Source organism: Vulpes vulpes, chromosome 5 (genome assembly GCF_048418805.1).
Source record: "Vulpes vulpes isolate BD-2025 chromosome 5, VulVul3, whole genome shotgun sequence".
NCBI classification, from domain to species: Eukaryota; Metazoa; Chordata; class Mammalia; order Carnivora; family Canidae; genus Vulpes; species Vulpes vulpes.
In genome coordinates, this window is record NC_132784.1 from 83,953,961 (window position 1) to 83,968,905 (window position 14,945).

General features: G+C 49.4%; 1 protein-coding gene across 18 annotated transcripts in view; it reads right to left on the reverse strand.

The window, feature by feature from the left end:
- Positions 1-14,945, reverse strand: part of SLC1A2 (solute carrier family 1 member 2) — a 151,843-nt gene that overhangs the window by 88,436 nt on the left and 48,462 nt on the right. The window contains exons 1-2 of one of the 18 annotated variants that reach the window (XR_012001743.1): positions 5,866-6,088; positions 5,088-5,210 (exon numbers count right to left, since the gene is read on the reverse strand). The exons of 9 other annotated variants lie outside the window; for them this stretch is intronic. Coding sequence is in view for 7 of the 9 variants with exons in the window: in XM_072759125.1 (XP_072615226.1) it covers positions 5,088-5,210; positions 5,866-5,879 (137 nt within the window). In the remaining 2 variants the exon portion in view is untranslated. Of the gene's footprint in view, positions 1-1,666; positions 1,790-5,087; positions 5,211-5,754; positions 6,222-10,701; positions 10,782-14,945 lie in introns of those variants that run through there. 8 more of the 18 variants (XM_072759140.1, XM_072759127.1, XM_072759126.1 and 5 more) reach the window with 8 other exon arrangements.

Sequence of the window (14,945 nt, forward strand, 5' to 3'; positions counted from 1 at the left end):
ACACCACCCAGGAAGGTTGGAGCCTTGGCTGTGAGGTTCCTGGACCTCAAAAGAATCGACAGGGACAGGTAGGGGAGAGAGACACTGAAGCTTATGATCCCCACGCCAATGCCCCAGAAGTACACACCTGGGGCTAGGACAAGGGGCTGGCAGGGTCAAATATGACCTCCCTACCTACCAGACTCATTCCTTGTCGAGAGAGAGAGAGAGAGAGAGAGAGAGAGAGAGAGAGAGAGCTTTATTGTGTGTTTATCAGATTATGTAAATAATATGCTCTTTGTTTATAGAAAGATTTAAAAAAAAAAAAAAAAACAACAAAGTGAGAATCACCAGGGGAAATCACCAGGGGAAAGCCTGGAAAGTCTGAGGAATAGCCAACGCTTGCAGCAAGCACTGTTCTAAAGTGCTCGGGACTCATCTAAACTCATTTACTCACTTATGAGTAACCACTGTATGAGGGTGACATTATTTTAAGACCCATTTTGCAGATGACAAAACAAAGGCACAGAGAAATGAATTTGCCCAGCTCTCACGGTTATTGAGCTGAGGAGCTAGAATTCGAACCCCAACCCGTGTTCTTAACCCATTTTAACCATGGCTACCTTCCCTCTGAGGCACCTATTTCTAGCCCAGCTCCCGCTGCCCTGGGTTCTCAGCAAGAGCAGGGAAGGTTCCCACTCCGTTCCTCCTCCTCCCAGCCTTCCAACCTTTGTGAGCCTCCCCCTTCACCAGACTTGACAGCAAGCCAGACAGAGCAAGAAGCCACTTTGAGCCCATCAGGATATGTTGAGCATCTAGTTCATGCCCCGGATGATGGGAACATAGCGGCTGGCCCCCAGGCCTCCACCACAGGGGCTCTGGTCCACTGGCAGAGATATAACATACAAGCAAGAGCAACTAGCAGCAGAGCTGTGACCATACCGTAGGCCCCTTGGGGACAGGTTCGCATCGTTTGCACTGGGGATTTATGGGAAGTGTCGCAGAGCCGTTGAATGACGGAAGACGTGAGGTAGTAAGTAAGCCCCCGAGCCAGTGGCACTGACCCCTTCCCAAATCCTAGAGAAGTCAGGAAGGGATTTCCAGGTGAGATGACAGCTCAGCTGGGACTCGAAGGAGGCAGCAGGTGGGCCGGGCGCGGGGGCAGGACCCCACACAGCCACCCCCACGCGATGACGGGCCCTCAGGCCAGAGAAGTCCCGTAGGCCCACAGCAGAGGCAGGTTCTGCAGGCAAGGGGCAGGGGGGACTCCACAGGGACTCGGAAGGACAACCAGGCTCGGATCAGGTGCTCCCAGGCCAAGGGAAGGACCCCACCCCCCGACGTGGGAAAAAGAGGTATGGGAAGACAGAGACTCGAGGGCTGACACTTCACTTAGCTCTCACCCCAGGGGCCAGGCAAGAGAAAAGATCCTAAGGAGGGTGACAGTTGAATCTCGCATCACAGGAAGGAGGAGGAAGAATCCTCAGGAACTGGAGTAGGAAGGGGTCCCCAGGAGCGATGCTAGAGCCCTTCCCACAGCAGTGTTCCTTTCGAGCACCGCGCTAAAGGGGCCTCGCAGCCTGCTCAGGCCGGAGCCCCTCAACACACCGGCTCCCGAGCCCCCTTCCCTCATCTCAGGGGCCTGCAGATCCCCGTGAAGACAAGAGTCATCCCAAGCCGCTTTCACCTCGTGGGCAAAGTCCAAACCCGTCCTGCTGGCTGCCCTGACCGGGGGTGGGGAGAGATCCCGAAGCTGCATCCCGACTCAGTGACCGAGTCCTGTATTATTTAAGCCATATCTGCCACGGACACGACCCCGAGGAGCGGCCACACGGGCGCCCATTTGCCCTCCCCGCTTTCAGTAATTTGCATTTATTTTGTTGTGATGCGGACTCCCGTAGAGCAGAGATGGTCGTATTTATTTTTGTGCCAGGCGCAGTGCCAGGTGGTCAGTGGGTAAACAGAGATCACGGCACTCAGCAAATGTTTGTGGAGTGGATGATCAAACCCATTTGTTCCTGAGAAAAGTGACGACAGAGGAGCCAGATGCTGAGAGCTTTCGGAACGCAGAAGCGGCGGGAAGGGCCTCTTCCTTTGAAGCCAGCCTGCCCGGTGCCAAGGTCCCTGTGACGGGTCTGGGCCCCATCTGCGTGTCCCAGGCCGGCTCCAGAACACAGCCAATGAATTCTGGAACGTGTGCGCTGAGCCTCGCTAGGAGTGGGCCTGTGAACCCAGGCGAATGCCAAAGCATTCCTCAGGCATCTGCTTTTCCAAAAAGGAGACATGGAATACAGAAGGCAGAAGCACGCCTGGCTTGGCCTCTAGAACCATCTAGAAGTGGGCTGGGCCAACAGACTCTCACTCTGAGGGGCTCCCCTCAAGTACTGACAATGAGCAGACTTCACATCCCTCTTTGCTATCCCTCAACCCTCGGCAGGGAGCCCTGCATGGAGCAGATGCTCAGTGGATAAGACAGAAACACTGCATTTTAAAAACTCCCGAACGGATGAGGAGGAGGGCAAACAGGTGAGAAGTGATGGTGCAAGAGGCAAGTGACAAACACCCTAAGAGGGGATAAGAGGAGACACGAAATTGCTAAAGGAAGCAGCATGGATGCACATCACTGCTCCTGGAGCAATGAAGACAAAGAGGTTGATGGAAAACGGACAGAGTCACAAGTTCAGCAGGTGCGCTGAGGCCAGAAACCCTGCGGGCAGACTTTTAACAGGGAGAGTGGAAGGGAGCGGGTGCTTTAGGCAGAAGCAACGGAGAACACAGCTCAGAGGCAGGAGGAGAAGGGCAAAGTGGAGACACAGGAGGAACATTCGTGGGAGGCGAGTCTTGGAGCTGCCGGGAGCGAGGTTAGAGCCAGGCGCACGAACTGGGGGGAGTCGTAGGAGCCCGGGTGGTGGGATGGGGGGGCAGTATGAGGCCTGAACTAACGGATGGGTCATACAGATGAAAATAAAGATTAAAAGCCAAGGCAAAGGGCGCCCAGGTGATTCTGTTGGTTGAGGATCCGACTCCTGATCTCAGCTCAGGCCATGATCTCAGGGTCGGACTCTGCGCTGGACGTGGAGCCTGCTTAGGATCCTCTCTCTCCCTCTGCCCCTCCTCCCACTCACACATGTTCCCTCTCTCTCTCTCTCTCTCTAAAAATAAAATAAAAGCCAAGGTCACATGAAAAGGGAAAATCAGGAAGGAATCAAAAGCGCAAAGGGAATCAAAGGCCCCAAGCCCCCAGGAACAAGAAATAAAAGGGAAAGATGAACAAAGCAGCAATTTTCCACGAGTCCTTAGAAACAGGGGTCCCTTATGTGGCCTGGAGAGCACAGCCTTGTCTGGCAAATGCCCAGGGCCAGGAAATTAAGTACTCAGGTGGCTCTTTCTGGTGCAGCCTGTGACAAGGCCCTCCTCGTGTCAGCTCCTCTTCCTCCCTTCCCCTCATGGGAAAATAAGGAGGGGGACGGCCCTTCCGTCCTAGATTTCCAGTGCCCTTTGCTCCAGACAGCCACCCAGGGACCCCGGACGCCCCTGTCTCTCCATAGCAAGGAAAGTTTCTAATGTGCTTACTCCTCCTAGGACATCTGCATTTTAAAGGAGGCCTCCCCCACATGCTTAGATTTCCAGCACATTCATCCGCAATTTCCCATCTGCTGCCTGCCTGGGAGGGGACGTAGCACACAGTCCTTGGGCCCAGGGGGCTCACAAGTTAGCTGTGAAAAGGCCAGTCCCGTCTGTTTTGCAGGGGTCTTTTCCAGCAGGGGGCAGAAGTCCTAAATAGTGGGAGATCCACAGACTTGCGATGGTCACACATGGGTTCTAGAGGCAGAGAGACCTGGGTTCAAATCCCAGCTCCGCCACTTACCAGCTAAGAAATCTGGGGTGAGTTTCCTAATGTCTGAGCCTCAGTTTCTGTCGTCTGGGAGATGAATCCCTGAACGGGATCGGTATGGCGACCGGCCTGGCACAGCACCTGGCACAAGGTATAGACGCAAAAACTATCTGCCAAGATGTTCCAGGAAATACTAGAGGCTCACTACTGGCTTTTAGGAAATGCCCAATGATTCAGATGATAAGAGGACACCTTCCAGAGACTGACTCATGAGCTCTTCTCGTTCTAGTTCCTTATTTGTAGAGGAAACCACCAAGAGACTCTCTTCTTCTACTTGCTCTTATCTTGCAGGATGTGGGGGGTGGAAGTTAGCATGACATTTCTTGAGCATGCAATGCGTCCAGCCTGGTGCTAGGCACATCACAGACTGCACCTCTTTTAACCTCACAGCCCAAAAGGTACAACCGTTCACCCCAGATGAAGAGCGAAGGCAAAGAGAGAATGAAAGTCACCCACGGTCCAATAGCGAATGCACAGCTGGCTCTCCAACAAATCACCTCAGCTGCGTCTCAGCTCCTGACCCAAGCCAGGCCTCAACCCCAGGCGCCTGGAGATCCTTCCAAAAATGCACACCAAGATAAGACGTTATCCTAGCTTTTTGACTTAGGGCTCTAAAAAGCTTGGCTGAAGCAGCAAACCTTTTAGTGATTTATTCCAATACTCTTAACTGCCCTGTCAAGCCTAATTGGGAAGATGCCTGGCTGGGGCTGGAGTCTCTCTCTCTGGTCTGGATCCAGACCTCGGGTGAGTGACCTCCTGCTAGGCATTAGAGGTCCCCTCAACTCATGGCCTGGAAACTAGAATGGAAAGAGCCTCAAGGTTCCATTCTTTTGACCACTCTAAATCTTGAACCAACCACCTCTCTGGGAAACCATGCTAAAGCCTGCCAACATTCCTATCTCCTTTCAGAGATTTATTCTTACAGAGTAAGAAATGCATCCACCCACGACCCTATGTAATGGAATCAGCTGATCCGGTCTTTATTTGAAAAATTAATCATAATAATATACCAATGATCACTAACACTTACTCTGAATCAGGTACTATCTTTCAGTAACCCACTGAAATAGATGTTGTCATTAGTTCCACTCTATAGATGGGAAAACTGAGGTTTGGAAGGTAGAGTAGGTCAGTGAAAGTCAGGCAACCAGTTAGTGGCAAAGATAGAATCCAAACCAGAAACACTCTCCTCAGGAGGCCAGTCTCTACTCACTGCGTAATGCTTTCTCCGGGGAAGCTGGCCCAACTTCGCACTCCTTGTCCACCCGCCTGAGTGACCAGCACATCTCCACTCTCGTACATGGCACATCGGTTCCTGCTGGGATGTGGAGTCTGTCTGAAGAACGTTCCAGACCAGCACATTTTCCTACCAGTGTGGACATGTGTGCCAGCCATTCCACCCCCACTCAGCCCTGGCCACGGGGTTAGTAAGCTAAAAACAGCCTGGTTTTCAAGCAACAGTGAGTGACCTCATGAGATACAAGATTCGGGTTGAGGACTTTGTGGGTACATTTAAAAACCAAGGCAGAAACTTTATAAAAAGTGTACAATTTTAGAAAAATCGTGCGTTGCATTGAGATGCAAATAAATAAATAAATAAACCAAGGAATGAATGAATGAATGAATGAATGGACCCAAAAGGTCCCCCGTGGCTGTTTATCACGGTACAATGACAGATGGTTTTTATTTCCTTATGGAGTCTCTCCTTTATGTTCCATCTCTCTACAACAAACACGAATTAACCTTTATCCAAAGAAACCAAAAAAGTTAGAAAAATCAGCTGATGGAGCCCCCCTCCCCCAAAAAGGCCTACATGACTCAGAATAAAGACAAAGAACTACTTCATCTGGAGGTAACGTCATTGGCACATGTTCCCTCACCTTGCAGCTCACACATTGTGCCCTGGTTATGAATTTACAGCTCCGTCTAACACGACTCGGGTTTCAAGCCTGCCTCTGATGCTGAGAATGTCGGCGTGGGGAGTGAATTACCTTAACCCATCCATGGCGCCTTTCCAGTCGGAGCGCGGCCTTCTGCAGTGGGAAGGTTTAATTACCCAAAGCTCTGTGACGCAGTCAGCCTATTTTTGGTCGGCAGGCGGGACAGGTTAGCTCTTTATCCACTCCTGCCTTGGCCGAGCCTCAGAGGTCACAGAGAGGAGGCATTTTCATCCTGTCCTGGTGCCAAGCCTGTCTTTCTAGAAGCCACTCCAGCACTGGCTCCCGAGGAACCAGCCGGGCTCCAGCTCATTTCCCCCAAAGGACTGGCACAGTCGCTCCTCCAAGGATTGCCGCCCCCCCACCACCACCCCCACCGAGCTAGGGCTGGGAAATGTCTCAGCATGTACAGGACTGGGCAGAGGAAATGAGCTGCCCTCGCTTTGTAATGCACTTTAATGGACACATTTCACTACACGGATTAGGTGAGATGGCAGGGGGCGAGCTAACGTGGGGGATAAACCACACTGCAGGAGAAAGAAATGGGAATTCGGGGCAGGGGGCTGGAAGGGAGGGAGGAATCTGGGGAAGGAAGGGAGGGAGGGAGGAGTCTGAGTTGGGAGCAGGAGGTCCCATCAGTACACAGGGGAGTCCATGGAATAAAATGATAGCCAATGAAGACTCTCCCAGCTGGGAGGAGTGGCCGAGGGATTTTCAACAATACTAACAGCAGTAATAATAATAATGTTGATAGTAATGACAGCTCACACTTACAAAGCACTTACTACAGGTATCCTTCCAAGCGCTGTCCTGCAGACCCTCAACGATCCTGTCCAGTACCTACAACTCTTATCCCCATTCGATAGAGGAAGAAACTGAGGCACCATGAGTGGTCTATCCAGAGTGACACAGTGAGTGTCAGAGCTGGGCTTTGAGAATCTCAGCCCGACTGCACAAACTTTGTTCTTAACCATTTGACCACGCTCCTTCCCTAGGACCAGCAGCAAGGCCCACGGTTCCATCATACTCCGCTTGCTGCTTTGTCCTGCCATGGGAGCCCCCCCCCCCCGTGGGAGCCCCCCCCCTGGGACGCCCCCCCCCCCCCCCCCGCCCCGTTCCTTCGCTACTGCTCGGACCTGAGGATCGGCCACCTCTGCAGCGTCTGTAGCCCTGGGGCCGGAGACCTTGGGGAAGGGGGTGGACCAAGATGCTCCCCTGGGGAAAAGCAGCCTGAGCTGAAGGAGATGTTGTAGAGAGCACGAAGGCAGAGGCGGCCTCAGCTTGGAAAGCGCCTTGGACAACTGCAGGAATCCCTGGGAAGGGGGAGAGATGCTCTGCAGACCTCTGAATGTGAAATGGGGTTTCAAGCTGGTTTCCCTTAAGTCACAAAGGGCGACAGGAACCTAAGCTAAGCTGGAGGATTCGTGACATTTCCAGACTGACACTTGAATTTAGTAAGTATTTGATTTCCTTGGTTCTAAGATATGCTTTTATTTTTAACATCTTAAAATTTCTGCAATTGGGATGCATGGTGTTTCTCTTTTCACTTTAAAAACTATTATTAAATCGTTTAGGCAGCTCACCACCAAGGGTGACTGAGAATGGAGGAAAAGCAGCTAAGAACCTTCTGGTGGGAGCAGATGGAGCTGCACCGGCTTTGTTTTCTTGTCTCCTTACTACTGAGGCTTCCACTCCTCCAGCCATTTGTACAAATGCACAGAAGCAATGCCCCACCTCTACCTCACTAACATCCCCTGCTTGTCCTGATCTTAGCTCAAACATTGCTTCCTCAGAGAAGCTTCCCTGACCCGAAAAGACCAAGTCTAATTCCCCTAATCCATCTGTGTGATGGATTAATGTCCACCATCCCTCACCAGACGGCACCCCTAAATAGGGTAGGATTTGGCCTTTTTTCCCCTCCTTCACCATTAAAAATCACCAAGTAGGAGCACAATAAGAATTTCAATAGTTTTGTGCCCCATGAGTAATTTGAATCTTGAACATAAAGCTAGAAGGGACGCCTGGGTGGCTCAGCCGGTCAAGCGTCTGCCTTTAGCTCAGGTTGTGATCCCAGGGTCCTGGGATCGAGCCCCCCGTCAGGCTCTCTGCTCGGTGGGGACTCTGCTTCTTCTTCTCAGTCGGCTGTTCCGCTTACTGTGCACTCTTGCACACACACTCTCTCTTTCTAATAAATAAAAGTTTTTGAAAAAATAAAGGTAGTAGATAAATGACTGATTCTCATCTCAGATGATCAAAAGTCCCTTTCAACAGTCCTTGGTAAATACCACCGCCAACAAGGGTGGGCAGGAGTGGCTCTATTTACTTGGATTTAGTAATCCTGGAAATAGGTAACAAAAATTTAAATCTTTATATTCAAAGAACTGGGAACCCCATTTTGGGAATATGGTATGTGGAATAAGCTCCAAGAAAAATAAATTCAATTCAGACAGAGATGGTCATTTGCAGCACTACTATAAACACAGAGAGTGGAAACGACCCAGTTCAATCATTGCAAAAGGTTAAGCAAATGATGCCACAGCAGTGATAAAGTAGAACAGAAATATTAAGACATAATTTCTTTTTTAAAAAGATTTTATTTATTTGATAAAGCGAGAGAGAGAGAGAGAGAGAGAGAGAGAGCACAAGCAGGGGGAGGGGCAGAGGGAGAAGCAGGCTCCCCACTGAGCAGGGAGTCCCACGTGGAACTCATCCCAGGACCCTGGGATCATGGCCTGAGCCAAACGCAGATACCTAATCTGCTGAGCCACTCAAGTGCCCCATAAAAGACGTAATTTCTCAACCCATATTCCCATATGGTAACCGAGTGCATGTCCATGAAGCTGGGCATAAGGCAGGTCCCACACAAAGCCCACACAACGTAAGATGGACATAAGAAGGGAGTTTAGGACAAGTATTCAGAGCAAAATAACTCAAGTTCCTTTTTCTTTAGCAAAGGAGGGGTTGGTAGCCTCAAAAACAGATCTAAGGGATAAAGGTATGGAGCATGATCTCAAATACATATGGTCATATGTTATGACCACGAGGTGAGGCATTTTAATAATAATATCTTCTGGTTCATGGATGACAGGGGATTTTTTCTTCTTAGTTATGCCCTTTAAACAATTTAGCAATTCTCTGCAATGAGCATATAGAACTTTTATAATCATAATATCAATAGCCTTAAAAGAAAAAAAAACTATAAACAAATGAACTGTGAGGAATTAGTTTTAAATAGTGAGGAGAAATGGGCCAAAAGGTACACAGAATAAGTTATTTATATCATTGTAAAAAAGGAAAACCATGGGGTTCCTCCCAGCCTTGTATCAGCCATAGTGCCAAACACAGGCAGAGAGCCCTCCCTCAAAATTCAACTCTCCCACACTTGATCTATTCTTTCTGATTTCCTGAATTCTTGCTATCAGCAGCCTCTACTTTATTTGACCTACTACTATTCTTAATCAGCTTTTGGGGCTTCTGAAAACAGAAGTCAACATTTAAAAGGATAGAGTATTTGAATATTGTCCCAATTCTGATCATTCTGTTCCCAAAACCTAGTGAACATTCAGTAGATAAAAATGATCATCAGCTTTTTTTTTTTTTTTCAATTCTGGAAGATAAAAAGGAGTAATATGAAAGGGAGAAACAGCCAGAGAAGCTGGTGGTCTTTGTAATACCCACACTCTGTGATGCAAGAAGGAGAAATACTTAACAGGGTCACAGGGCCACATGTTGAACCAAATCCCTTATGTATTTAGCAATATCAGAAAATGTCTTCCCACCATGCAAACCAAGCCTGCTGGCCTTCCCACCACACCAAGTCCAGATGACACTGCAATATTGCTTGTGCTCTGTTTTTGAATATTTGGACCCAAGAGCCTTTGCATCAGGGTTAACTGGTTGATGATACAATCTTTTTTTTTAAAAAAAAATTATTTATTCATGAGAGACACACACAGAGAGAGGCAGAAACATAGGCAGAGGGAGAAGCAGACTCCCCATAGGCAGCCTAATGTGGGATTTGATCTCAGGACCCCGGGATCACACCCTGAGCCAAAGGCAGACACTCAACCACTGAGCCACCCAGGTGCCCCAGTTGACAATACAATCTTAATGAAGTCATTCAGATTATTGTGTATGTACAGATGGAAATAGAGCTTCGCACAACGGATAAATCCCACAAGAGCTGGGATTCATGGCTTTTTACCTAGACCAGGTTCTTGAGCAGTATTTCTGAAGACAGGAACATTAGAACCTCTAGAAAGAGTAGGGCTGGATGTAGAGGATGGACATACTCATCAAGGATGAGGTCTCCTACTTCTAGGCTCTGGAGTTCTTCAAGATGCAATCACAGATGATGATTTTGGTAAAAGGCACAACTTTTCTAACAGGTAACTAACCATCTCATCAATGTGTTATTTAAACAAGCCTTTAAAGGGGAGGAAATGCTATATGAGAAGACAGAAATATGGTGCATTCATTCACGGACTCATTCAATACACACTCATCAAGAAGCCTACCCTGGGCCTTGTTCATCGTTGGGCACTGGGTGCAGGGACCCGTGCATTTTGTTCACCACCATCCTGAGTCGTTTCAGAGCCTTTTTTTTTTTTTTCTGATAAATCGATTACTCTTCCCAATTTGTACTCCTCTTTTCTCTGAAACTACATTTCTAGAGAGAAGGTGGCTCACCCGAGGAAGCTCACGTTACTTTAGCCTTTGGGAAAACCAAGCATCCTTGCCAAATATCATACTAAAGGAGGCACTAATGTGCGTTTTATAATAACCTGTGGTTCCACCTTTTCACTTCTCCTTTTTATTCCAGGAATATGGTGATTCTCTCCTTCTCATCGCCCCTCACCCCCCACCCCCACCCTTCCCAAGATTTCTGACCTGACCATCCTCTCCTCTCCAGGAACGCACTGGCCACCTAGCGCTGCAACCAGCTCTGTCTTCCATCCCGGTCCCCCCTGCACCCCAGAGGAAAATTTGTCAGGTTCTTTAAAGTTTACCTAGCCTGGGGTCTGATGTCAAAGAAGTAACAAACTGTCCTACTGACTGTTGTCATTTGGCTGGAGCACTCAAGGTCACTAAGGGTTTGTTTGAACATTGTGCAATTATGAGAGGCAAAGACCTCATCAGGATCATCTTAGCTCTTTGATGTCCTTTTCCTCTCCTTAAGCAAGAATTACAGCCGTTCAATGTCCACAATAGCCAAACTGTTGAAGGAGCCTCGGTGTCCATCGAAAGATGATGGATAAAGCAGCTGTGGTCTATGTATACAATGGAATATTCCTCAGCCATTAGAAACGACAAATACACACCATTTGCTTCGATGTGGATGGAACTGGAGGGTATTATGCTGAGTGAAGTAACTCAGTCGGAGAAGGACAAACATTATATGGTCTCATTCATTTGGGGAATATAAAAAATAGTGAAAGGGAATAAAGGGGAAAGGAGAAAAAATGAGTGGAAAATATCAGAAAGGGAGACAGAACATGAGAGATTCCTAACTCTGGGAAACGGACTAGCGGGGTGGAAGGGGAGGTGGGCGGGGGATGGGGGTGACTGGGTGACGGGGCACTGAGGGGGGCACTGGATGGGATGAGCACTGGGTGTTATTCTATATGTCAGCAAATTGAACACCAATAAAAAATAAATTTATAAAAAAAAAAAGAATTACAGCTGTTTCCTCCCTAGGTTTTGTCATCCACGTGGCTCTCCCAGCAGATCACCCACAGGGTCCCGGCCAGTCGCTCACCTATCAGATGATCCTCTCCCAGTCCTTATCTCTTCACCTCCATCTTCCAGCCTTGCAGCCGCCCGTGGTCATTAACCACTCCATCCTCGGCAGCTTTGCTCCTAGATGTTTAAGCCTCATCAAAGTACTGTGTCTTTAACTCCTAATTGCCAATGTAAAAGGAAGAAACCCGTTCCTTTTAAGGTCTGGAGATGTTCTGACCTTCTAATCCTTTGTCTATGCTTAAATTCTCAACGTTCTACAGCTTCATTTATTCATGGGCTTGGTTGAGGGACCTCGGTTTTGTATTCTCATTAAATGTAACATGAAAGGCCCGCTTGTTGTTTTGCGATAGATTTGAACACCAGTCCCCAAGGTCACCTTCAATGGCATCCGTGGGTAAGAGCACCACTTCTCGGAATGTGTCCTTTAGGACACTAATCCCCCAAAATGTTCCTGGATTTAAAGGTTAAGGGGCCAAGTAAGAGTGGAAAGAGCTGCTCACACTTGAAGACTCACAGAGTATATTTGTGAATAAAGGCTTTGGGAAGTTCAGTAGGAAAGAAACACGCTCAACCAAACCACACCCAAGGTTACTGGAACGCAGAACATATCTTACTTTTTGTGTGTTTTATTTTTCTTCTACAAAAACTATAGACATGCTATAGATTTGCTGATCCAAGGAACATAATCTGGGAAGCAATAACCTGCCATATAAATACTGAGAGGGGCCTGAACCTATGCTACACAGTTGGACTTATTTTTGTGGCATGGAGAAATAGCTAAAGACTTTCACTCAAAAGGTCTAGTGGGACGCAAACAGCCTTGAATTAGTAATCTGACCGCAGTGAAGGAGAGAAGATGGAGCCTCATTTCTCAACTGGGATAGAAGGCAGCAGGGAAGGGGCCAGGGGGCCATCTGGACCATCAACTACCCCAGACACTAGACATCCAGGTGTTGTGCAGGTAACCAGATATAGAGCCCCCCACAACAGGGTCTTTGCAGGGGCCCTGCATCCTGAAGTCTTGACCCACTAGACACACCCTTTACTACATCTGTGCCTCTTCCACAAGCTGTCTCTGGCCCTCCTCTGGGTCATTTCAACCCCAGTCTGAAATTTTCACAAGCACTGGTGCACCTGGAAAAGGACTGTTACTTTGTTTGGTTCCTAACTGCAGCCATGGGTAAGTAGGCAGCTCAGGCTCAGGGTTTGAATTGAGAGTTGGCTCAGTTGGTTGGATGGCTGACAGCTATCCAAAAGCTGGGGACACCTTTTGAAGCTCCACTTGAGACTTCAATTCCATTTCCATTCCATTTCCACCATTCAACTCTGATTACTTAACAATTCTGAGCCTCAAATATGTCATTCATAAAGAGGGATAATAATAGCAATAATAATAATAATAATATCTCATTGGGTTGTTATGAAAATTAAATCAGTCGACACACATATAACAGGATGCAACACATGGTAACTATTATTATTTATTACCATCGTTATTGATTCATCTCACAAATATTTCTCTTTTTTTTTTTTCATTTTTTTAAGTAGGCTCCATACCCAGCATGGAATGGAGCCCAATGTGGGGCTTGAACTCATGACCATGAGATCAAGAGTCAAGAGTCAGCCATCCAACCAACTGAGCCACCCAGGTACCCCATCCCACACATATTTCTTAGGCAAAACAGTCATTGACTTTATGAGCTTTTAATGTCCTCTGAACAACTCTGGTATTGAGAGGTTCCAGTAGAATCCATGGCACATCCACAGCAAGATCTCGGCTCTCCTTGGTAGCTTGACCACCATGTTGAAATCCTTCTAGCTGCCACAACCACATCCTGTCTTGGTGGCATCCAGCACTGCGGTGTACTAATACCAGCTAACCTGCATGGAGGCCTCACTATGTGCCGGGCCCATTCAAAGGGCTTGTTTAAAAATCCTTTAACAACTCTGTAGGGTAGGCACTACTCTGACTCCCATCTCTAGACCAGGAGAAGGCACCAAGAGGCCGGGTAACCTGCCCGAGCTCACACAGTAACCCAACGGCAGAGCAGGGATTCAAACACTCAATTCAAACCCTGAGCCCGTGCGCTTGACCACTGGACCACCCTGCCTCTCCCCGGAGCCGTTTACTACCCCCGCAGAGCCTGTATGCCAGGTGGAGGCGGAGGTGGCGGGTGGTGAGGCACAGAGGGGACAACTGCCTGTGGGGTGTCACGAATAGCAAACAACCAGCTAACCAATTAGTCAGGCGCAGCCGGCGGCGCAGCACTCACATTCCCCCCCAGAATGTTCTGAGGTTGCTGCAGACCCGGGGATGGCTGAGGGGGAGGCAGGGAGCAGGCTGCTCCCTGGCAGGGAGGAAGGGGTCCAGCTGGAGCCTGGGACACAGCTAATGAGAGCAAAGCTGCTACAGAGGCCTCTTTTGCTGGGTTGCCAAGAGGCAACTGGCACAACAGGGGCTCATCCGAGAGTCTCAGCTATTTGGGATCCAGAAGCAGAGGGTGCTTTAAGATCCCTGCAAGTGGTGGAACCCCAGGATGCCAGTGCCCACAGGGACATCTCGGACAGACCTGGCTTCGTCTCCACGGGACCAACACAAGAAGGAGTACTCAGGGCCCTCCCGGGCTGGGGCTTTAGGCTGAGGGCCGAGGGCAACACTCTGCATGTGGGGATTAACTCCACCTCACAGAGGAGGCATCAGAGGGAGAGCAGGACGCCCCAGGGCACGGGCCAGCTGCAGACGGGTGCCCCAGCCTCGGCCCCTGCACTCATGAGGTGATTTGCACAAGAGGAGCACCCACACCTCTGGTTCCCGACTCCTCCCGCACGCGCACCCTCCTGGGTGCTGATGCTCCTCCTGCCGAGAGAAGCTGAGGGACCAAGCCGGGGGACCAAGCAGGGGGACCAGGCAGGGGGGGCCCGGGGCTCAGACACACGGGACCTGGGGCCCTGCGCTTGTTCCCCTCGCTGCTTCTCTGTCTACGCGGGCTGGGTTGAAAAGCAGCTCTTCTAACTCTGGGAAATGAACTGGGGGGGTGGGGTGGAAGGGGAGGTGGGGGGGTTGGGGTGACTGGGTGATGGGCACTGAGGGGGGCACTTGGTGGGATGAGCACTGGGTGATATGATATATGTTGGCAAATTGAACTCCAATAAAACAAAAAAAGAAACAAAAGCACCTCTTTGGCACAGAGTCTGCTCCCTCCAACAGCAAGAACACCGTATGTGGCCCCGACACAAAGGGGGAGGACACAAGCCCCCCGCTGTTCTGGAGCCGGTGGCCAGGAGGCTGGCAAGCAACAACCCTCAGCGGTTTCTTTCAATCCCCCGGCGGGAGTGATGGGGGGGGGTGTTAAGCAGCTGAAAGTTCCCTTTGTGTTGCTCCCACAGACATT